The sequence below is a fragment of the Ornithodoros turicata genome, unplaced genomic scaffold (genome assembly GCF_037126465.1).
Source record: "Ornithodoros turicata isolate Travis unplaced genomic scaffold, ASM3712646v1 Chromosome34, whole genome shotgun sequence".
In the NCBI taxonomy this organism is placed as follows: domain Eukaryota; kingdom Metazoa; phylum Arthropoda; class Arachnida; order Ixodida; family Argasidae; genus Ornithodoros; species Ornithodoros turicata.
Window position 1 is genome coordinate 1,202,120 of NW_026999361.1, and position 9,528 is coordinate 1,211,647.

The 9,528-nt window shown below is 43.1% G+C and overlaps 1 protein-coding gene and 1 long non-coding RNA gene across 2 annotated transcripts; both read left to right on the top strand.

The window, feature by feature from the left end:
- The first annotated feature begins 411 nt into the window (after positions 1-411).
- Positions 412-5,147, top strand: LOC135373897 (uncharacterized). The gene is made up of 3 exons (XR_010416649.1): positions 412-453; positions 2,874-2,957; positions 5,033-5,147. It is a non-coding gene; the product is annotated as an uncharacterized LOC135373897 (long non-coding RNA).
- A 289-nt stretch (positions 5,148-5,436) lies between these two features.
- LOC135373891 (uncharacterized) lies at positions 5,437-8,179 on the top strand. The gene is made up of 7 exons (XM_064606929.1): positions 5,437-5,449; positions 6,370-6,489; positions 6,592-6,627; positions 6,692-6,769; positions 7,369-7,422; positions 7,688-7,893; positions 8,126-8,179. The coding sequence occupies exons 1-7, from the start codon at positions 5,437-5,439 to the stop codon at positions 8,177-8,179; spliced, it is 561 nt and encodes a 186-aa protein (XP_064462999.1).
- Positions 8,180-9,528: the final 1,349 nt, after the last annotated feature.

The following is a 9,528-nucleotide window of genomic DNA, read 5'->3' on the forward strand; positions in this document are numbered from 1 at the left end:
CTTTAGACATCCACAGGATATCGTCGGGTTCTTCTTTTTGTAATGTAGTACAAACTTGCGAAGGGGTATCATCGTATCAGATCACAGCACATTGGTAATATCACAACTACGCTGTCATATATGTAACATTTGCACTACATGGACACGACGTCACACTGACTGATATGCATTTATTATCTTATCTTGATGGAATCTATACAATATTATTTGTAGAATATTAATAAACTAGAATGTGCGGAATAAACTCTCCTATGATGAACTATGAAAGTATTTCTAGATGATCGGCAACGACTCTCTCACAGATACGCGCGTCGTCTGCTCCACGGAGACTCTCAAGCGGTTCTGCTTTGAGGAGGGAGCACCATCAACATCGTGATCACCATCATCATCTGCGCGCCTTTTCCTGCCTTTGTTGCGTCAGTTGCGGTCTGTTGTACTTGTTGAGCTTCAAAGGTGAGCTTTTGCAGTCTAGGTGAAAAGATACGGCAAGTGGTAACGATGCCAAAAGGTGCGTGGTAAGCGCCTACGTGTATATGAAGGCGCGGCGGAAGTGAGAGAGTCTCTCACAGCGATTTCTGCAGACATCTCATACGAAGACAACGACCGTCACGCTTGCTGCTCGATTAACGAAGGAACTGTTCAATACGAACATTTGGAAGCGATAATGGCGCAGAAGGAACGTCTAGTGATAGCGGTTCTTCGGTTGAATGTGCCGTAAGACCGAATATCGAAAAAGCGGTTTTGACTGCGTCGGCCGAGTGTAGCACATTTGGAAACGGAAACGTTGCTAAATGAGAACGCAAACGTGACACCCGGATGGGGTATAAACAGAACTGGATACCGAACAACGATCTGAAGACCGCTCAGATTTATTGAGCTCTCTGAGCCCTCTAAGGCGTTGGGCAATTGAGCATAATATAACGCACGCAGCTGTCAGCGCTCTTTTAAAGATTCTGAAAAGTCACCCGTGCCCACGCAGAGTTTCCTAGTGATTCACGTGCCCTGTTGTGTACACCTCGTAATACAGCATCGAGAACTTCGCGAATGGGCACTGGAACCTACTGCCATTTTGGCCTTGCTAGCGGGGCTAACCAACCTCTTATCCCATGTGAGCAGTCTACCAGCCTGTATACCGCTGCGCCGTAACGTTGACTGGCTTACCAATTAGTAAGAAGCTCGAGGCAACTGCTATGGCCTATACAGTGCTTAGCCAATGTACCCGGTGCAGAAGGCCCATTTCTTGTTGGTGTCTACGCAGGAATCGAAAAGCCAGCATGTCCAAATGAGTTCCTCACCCAGCTTGTAGAGGACATGAAAGAGCTCCTCCAGTCAGACTCATTATTAATAATAAGCACTATAGCTGTAGTTCTGCAGAGTATTGTGTGTGATGCTCCTGCACGAGCATTCATTTTTTGCACAAAAGGCCACAATGCCCGGCTGGTTGCCCAAAGTGTACTGTGGAAGGCGAATACTTAACAAACCGAATGTGTTACCTCGAAATGGCAGCTCCGCTGAGAACAAACACAGCTTTAGGAACCAAGATGATATTGAACATCACAAAGGAGAAAGTATTCTGACAAAGCTTGAAATTGACTGTATGATGTGTGCCCCCTTGGATTATATGCATCTGGTGTGGCCTGGGGCGTGATGCGAAAACTGCTGAACATGTGGGTTACGGGCCCGAGACCACTATTGAGCCCCACTGATAGACACCTCTTATCAGATCAGTGCGTGGCACTACAACCCCACATGCCTCGTGAGTTTGCAAGAAAACCCAGGTCGGTCGCCGAACTAGATAGGTGGAAGGCCACCGAGTTCCGTACCATGCTTCTTTACATAGGGCCAGCTGTTCTGAAATGTGTGCTGCCTCAAGCTGCATACAATAATTTCATCACCCTCCATTGCGCCATCTTCATTTTGGCAAATCAAGAAATGTGTCAGCATCATGCAGAATATGCTGATGCTCTACTGCGTCACTTTGTAACTGGGTTCAGATCCTTGTATGGAGATCACCACGTCTCATTCAATGTCCATTGTCTTATACACATTTCACAAGATGTAAAAGCTCACGGCTGCCTAGACAACTTTAGTGCGTTCCCGTTTGAGAACTACATGCAGTGTCTGAAGCGTTTGCTGCGTAAAAATAATGGCCCTTTGGAGGCAGCTTTTCAACAGGCTTTCTGAGAGACAGAGTGTGCATTGATTCCTAAACACTCTCTGGCAACCAGCAAGATACATTCTCTCAACAGCACAATAGAGGACCACTACTACCTGAATGCAGGGGCCAGAATTATCGTCTCGCAAAGAGTTCTGGTTACACCTTTGGGGCTGCATGAAGGGGACAACTGTTGTAAAACTGCCTCTGGAGAGATTGTGCTGATTTGCAATATCGCCATGTTACGTTCTACGCAAGAGCTTGCATCATAGGTCAGGAATTTCGTACCAGGACAGGACCTCTATAATCAGCCCTTCGAATCCTCGCGTGTTGGTGTACACCTTGTGTCCACAGTTGTCTCATCTGAAGAGCTGGCCATTAGCGGGAGCTAAGAAGATGGTAAATGATGCCTCATAAGGACAAACATGTGGTTGTGCCACTGCTCCACTAAGTGGTCTCCAGGTGTGAAAGATCGTTGTACGCTTCGGTTTGTTGTACCTTGACACTTTTGAATCGACTACGTCAACGAGAAGACCATTTTGTTTTATGTAACTTGTGTACAATGGAACCAAAACTCTATCAGTGTGCAGTGCTTAAGTTCTGACGTTCTCCTAGGTATGTACATTCCTGTGAACTTCGTTAACCAAAAACAAGTGGAAGTGGTACCCGGGTCATGGGGTTCAAGGAACAATATGCAAATGGCCTAAGTTGCCCTCAGACAAGGCAAAAAAGCTGATCCTGAAAAGTGCCCCACCACAAGAGTCTTGGGACAGATATGACATCCAAGTCATGGGAGTATTCTGTGAGTACATGTGTTGCCACATCCTCTGCTCATTGGGTACAGAATGGAAAATCAATTGCTGTGTGTCACTGGTACTGGTTACAGAGCTGGTTTATTCAATATGTTTCATTTATGCCTCACCTATTATAATAGCTTAGAATCCCTGAACTATATTTATTTTTCCCATTGTGTGTTCCGCAACAGGAACAATTATTAATAGTTTACTTTAGCCAAACCGGAGCATTAGGCACTACCTTGGGGCGGGAACCACTAAAATATTTCTTTGGCCAGTTCAAATAGTTAATTATTAACTAATAAAATAATTGAATAATCTTTGGCAAAAATCTACTTCACATACAAAGTACGGACTTACCAAGAAATCACATTTCAATATTTGTTATCGAATTCGTCATCATTGCTGGAATGGCATTGAACAGTATCCTTCATCACATAATCCAAAATATGTGTTCTCAAACCAAGAGTAGACCCATACATTGTATCTTATTGTATCTTACATTTTATTATTATTGACATCTTACATTGTATACATTGTTGCAATCAAATTTTCAATTACGCAAAATTTAGTGACCTGAAGTAGTGCCCAACAAAGATCTACTTTGCCCCGCCACAAAATGCTCTTTCTACTGCTGCAGTGGCAGCACCATACTGATTTTGTACCCTTCCCTTTATTTTTTGCTTCTCATATGAAGTTAAGTGAGCTATATATTTTGAGCAGTTTTGTTGAAATGTTCAATATAATTCAGTTTGAGCATATCAATAATAAAACATGGGTTGTATATTCACACTATGCCTTGCACACTTTCCCATTGGAATTGGTTTCACACGAAGGTAATGCTTTCTTTCATAATTCAGTGCATGACCTGTGCTATGTTGTCGAATACTTTCTCGCATTTGGGCTAATTTGCAATGGCAGTTAGTACATTATACAGGGTGTCCCAGAAAACGTCATTGAATTTTAATAAAACAACTACGCCACTTAGAATCATGCGATCAACTGCATTTGTTCTTACTATGTTTTTGCTACCTCTGATGTCATGTTATGTAACATGCATGTTATGTAAATTTTTGCGAACTGAACTCTGAAATTTTCCAACTAAAGGTCACTTTTTTACCCCAGCAATGTGAAAGAGCGTGCCCGAGTTTACTCAAGTTCATGATACTTGATAGGAATATTGAGGAGCTATCGTACTGGAAAAAAATAGCTGAAATCATGCTACGGAGAGGATAGCGTGCGACAAATTTTTCAGTGAAATCATCGTCAGCTCAACGAAAGGAGGTTGGAAACCCAGCCCACACCGGCACAGCAGAGAGAGACAATACACACATAGCTTATCGCGTCCGGCCTCGGCTGGGACCATACTTTCCCTTTCGCAATTCCCCCACCCACCCACCCGCTTCTGAAATCTCCCTAATTTGGAAGTTCCCAAGTTGGCAGGTATGCTATCACTCTGTGGGCTGTGTTTCAAACCTCCTTTCGTCGGACTAACAGCGATTGCGCTCGAAAAGTCCTCGTGCGTTATACTGAAGTGCCTTGAGAAGCGTGATGTTCGCCTATTTTTTCAGATAGGATAGATTCTGAGTATCTCTGTCAATTATCATGAATTAGAGTAAATTCGGCATGATCTTCATGTCGGTGAGGTAAAAAAGTGACCTTTACTTGGCAAATTTCTGAGTTCACTTCGCAAAAATTTACATAATCAAACTTGGGTTTACATTACACGCACGTCAGAAGGTGGCAAAAAACATAGTAAGAACAAATGTCGTTGACCGCATGATTCTAGGACAATTCATTTGTGCACGCGAATGGTACCAGTTCGCCACCCAGGGCGGCAAAGTTAGCATGTAAGGATTTAGGAGTACCACACGGACTGGACACATTTATGACAAGCCATTATCACTCTAAAGGGTATATCATTGTCCACCTTTCCTTAAAGCGTGCATGTGGAGCTTTGGCTGCTGATCTTTTAACTGCGGCATCCTATCTGAATTACAAATTGTGGGGACAAATCTGCATTTAAAAATGCATCATGTTACTACTGCGTAATCCCAGTGACAATTTTTTTGTAAATTTGCAGCAACGTATGCTGAAGCTCATGCCAAGCTTGACCGTGCTCAGTATATTTCGGACTTAAATTCAGACATGAGCGACGATGGCAGACGAAAGCGACTTCCTCCATGCCGTCTCATCCAGGAATCGGAGGAGCCCACAATTGGTAATCCCTGTTCATTCTTATTATCTATTCTGCTTCGTATTGGTTTGAAGCATGTTTCGTGCCATGAAGCGTTAAACGTCAGTGTCCGTTCTTTTGCCCACTATTGCAAACGCTTCTCCTCTATGTGAAACATTTTATAGCTATTGATACTTCTAATTCAAATGTCAACATTTTCTTTTCTGTTGACAACCAGTGGCTGTTTTCGTTGCTTGCTGCTGCCAAGATACAACAGACATAGACAGGTGTCAAGCAACTAGCGTAGCTATATGGCTCTTTTAGGTTGTTAAAGGACAACGGAAACGAAATTTGTCCATTGCAAAAAGGGGACCGAACAAGGTGTAAATATTATGTAAAATTATGGTGCCACTAGTATTTTGCAAGTACGCTGTGCGGATGGCCATATTTCTGACGATTACGAGAGCGCTGGGCCGCCCACTCGACACGATCGCCCATGGAGCGCGCCAAGCATTGCGGGAAAATCTGAGGAGCGCGTGACGTCAAATATCTCTCGCGCTCCATGTGCGGCTGCACGGTACAAACACGGCGAATTCTGAATAACGCCTGAAGATGTTTGATTCGGAGATCTCGTGGAAGTCTGAAGACAATATATCCTATGAGAGATGGGTTCGTACATGCTTCTTCGTCTTCGTTCTTTCCCCGTAGCAGGAATTAGACGTACGCCGAAACACCAAATGAAATGAAGCGAAATGAAAGTCAGGAACTCCAACAGGAGAGCCAACGTGCGTCACTTCCGTGGTCTGCTACGGCGGCGCGGCGACGCTCACCAGGGGCTCAGAGTGCTCCACGGCCGAATTTTATATCGCGATTGTGGCGGCGTTTCAACTAATACGCAAATCTAAGTTGAATTCCGGATTGTTTTGGTACACATCGCAATATGAGGCAAATAGCTGTGCAGCCTATTTTCGTTTCCGTCGTCCTTTAAGTTTGTGTCACGTCAAGTCACACTGCGTTATTTTTTTTGTCTTTACTCTCAGTCACATTGCGAATTGTATAAAATTGATTTGATTTGAAGATATTACCTTGTATGTCGTGTTATTCTGTTGCTTTTCCCATTCTTTCTCCATTGTTGTATAGCACCACAGAGGTGTAGACTGTTGATGGATCCTTAAAATAATAAAATAAAAATATGTTTGTATGCTTTGTGTTTCCACAAAACTTAACTTCTACTTTCTTCACAGGAAGGACGAAGCGTCCACGCGTGTTTCCCCTTCCTGAGTCTTCCGACTCTGAAGACGTCGACAACACACTTCCTGATGTGCCTCCAATCCCTCACAATTTTCCAGAATGCCACGCAGCAGGTAAGTCATATTTATTTTTAGGTATGTCTCATACAGGATACAGGTCATAGGCTATAGTATTCTGTCCGGAAATAACTAATATCTTTCTGGAATAACCTGCAGGCAAGAAGACCATTGCTCGACCTTGCAGCTCCCAAGGTAGGATTTGATATAGCAGGTGGTCTGTACTATCTCCTGTTCTAATGTGGTTCACCCTTTGCAGGCAGCAATGATGATTCAATCCATGACACCATCTCTGGCACATTAGATGAAATGTGTGGTACATCATTTGCTGGAATGAGTAAGGAAACAAACTGTTTAAACAAAACTAAAATTATGTTAATGTGGAAATGATGCAAGCTTAATAGCAATCGTTGACACAGTCGCCAATCAATATTTCAGACTAGAGTTTCAAATTTTTCAGACAAATCTTGGTAGCGTCAAAAACCACATAGAGCCGATCAATTTCCACTTCCAACATTTTGGACTGTGTTTCGGATAAATCGTCCGGTTCCTCTTACTCCTTTCGGTTTGAGCACGTTCATTGATTAGAATGTTTTTTTTCTTCCAAGTGCCAAAATGTACTCACTACAGTGCATTTTGGGACTCCACAATTCTGACGACTCCAGGAAACAAAGCGCACTGACCCTGTGTGCCATTATGCCAGCATTATGCCATGTGTGCACGTCAACTGTTATTTGAAGGCTGTGGAAGTGCTGAAATAAAATTTTGTTGAAACAGTGCATGGAATGTTTAAAAATTTGGACTGCTCAATAAATTGGACTGATTATGTGGTCCTTTCAATTATGAAAAATTGGTCGGCAACTGTGTATAGAGCAGCACTGGTTTGATTCTTTGGTCGATGTGCGCTGTTATTACAATCCGAGATTACATCAACAGGTGGTGAAGCAACTAGTCATCCACGTCAGCACGAAAATGTTGCCTCCACAACAGGTATTCCTTTTATAAATGTATTGACCAATAAACCGTCACACTCATATGTTGGCATACCATCATTACATTGACAAACAGAGATAACCTTTTCCCCCACTGTGAAAACTGGATGTGATTGTCAGTGGAACTCACTGTTGAAAGTAGAGCTTTGTGTGCTCGTCTCATCTTAGTTATTGTATTTTCGCCCAGCGCATGCATGACTGTGGTCAATGATGTTCCCATCAAGTTTACTGCATTCTGTAACTGATCTGTATGCTGTTTCCAGAGTTTCAGAAGCAGGTCCTGCAACTTTTACACCTGGTGCGACTGACACAACAAAGGGACAGTGCTGTACTCCATGAACTTTGCGCACAGAGGGTCACTAGTACGGCTGCGAAACCACTAGGAGCACTAATAAAACAGCCATTTGCATCTTCCGAAGACTTCGAGCAGTTTGATTCATCTCTAAGTGAAGAAAGGAAATTGTTGCTCGTAAGTGTTTTGGTTCATTGTTGTCTTGTCCCGTGTGTACTTAGTCGTCTCAATTCACGAGTAGTTGTAATGATTTTGGAACATAACACTTTTCAGTCTATGTACATATTTATACATTTAGAATGCTAAAGTGGGATGCTGACTGCCAGGTGACTCTTTGTCTTCGGACATTGTTCCCATGTTCTGTGCACTGGTTGTTCATGCACCCATTGCTGGCATTTGTGCGTACCAGGTGCTGGACCCTGTTAGAGAAGCCACTTTACAAGGGGCAGTGAAGGACTGTTAACGTTGGCCCTTTGTCCTATTTTCTTCAGATTGTGCGATCACTTATGAACATAAGATGTGGCCCGATATTGCGTCGTTCGCGGGTGTAGTTGTGATTACAGCCTACGAAAGAGAGTACAGCGCAGATAAGGGAGACTGAGCACCGAGATTCAAGAGGAACACAGGATACCCAGCCTCATTCAACCCCTGATACCAGATCGCAAAGACTAAGGCATTTGATGTGGCCATGACTTCTTAAGAGAAAGCAACATATTGCCACATGGCTTTTTATGCCCAGCACACCTGTTTAATCTTCCTTTCAGGATGGAGTGCCTATTCTCACTCAAACCACATGACCCTCAAATAAGAACATTCACTCATCTGTACATCTAAAACTAGACTGAATAGACCCTAGACTAAAAAATACCTTTGTACTGTGGACATTCAGAGCGTGAGATCCGTTTGACCTAGTCAGATAGATTAACCATGGATGGGCCGCAATGCAAGACCAGATACAGACTCCTGTTTTCCGGAAATGGAGGTTCTTGCTCCGCATAATATGTGTGGATCTCAAATATGAACTCAAGTATAAATATAAGTTACTGCTGTGGCTGGTCTTTTTTTTTAGGAAAAAGACAGTGTCTTCTGCCAAGAACAACATATACTGATATGATAACACGAAACGGATATTGACACTATTGACTCTGACACTAAAACATACAAGTACTAGAAATTATTTGCAGCTGTTAACGATGCCATGGGTAAGCTTACTGAGGTGTAAGTTGCATGAGACAATCCCAGCGTTGGACGCACACTTTACAATTTACACTTGGCTAATAAGCTAATAATGTTTTAATGAGAGCGTCATCTTCCATATCTCTGACAAATATTTAAACTGTCGCAGAAAACGGAGTGCTGAGCAATTTGTGCTCAGCCACCAAATTTGCACGTCCTCTTTAGACTTTGAACTCACAACTTTGCAATTGATTTTATACAGGGTGTCCAAGCTAAGTGTGAACATACTCTTAAATATAAGTATATACAGTGAACCCTCGATTTATGAACATCCTCGGTTCCCCGAAAAATTGTTCATATATCGAGGGATTCATAAATCGAAAATCCTAGTCAGCTTCCGTGCATTAGAATAGGGCGGTGATGACAGTACATGGTAGTGCATGGTGGTCTCAGGAGAGTTATCTGCAGGCACCGCTAGGGGCACTACCAATTAGCATCCATGTGGGACATCGTTTCGATTTCTGCACCGGTAACTCCCCTATCGGTGCCTAAACACAACTCTCCTACGACAGCCATGTTGCTCAATTCTGATGCACGGAGGCTGACGTTTTCGTTGCTCAGTATGGCTTCATTGAT

Excerpts from the sequence above, each read along its gene's own strand:
- LOC135373891 (XM_064606929.1), top strand. Across the intron at positions 6,490-6,591 it reads TCCAGAATGCCACGCAGCAG|GCAAGAAGACCATTGCTCGA; the intron begins GTAAGTCATATT and ends AATAACCTGCAG. Across the intron at positions 6,770-7,368 it reads TACATCATTTGCTGGAATGA|GTGGTGAAGCAACTAGTCAT; the intron begins GTAAGGAAACAA and ends TTACATCAACAG.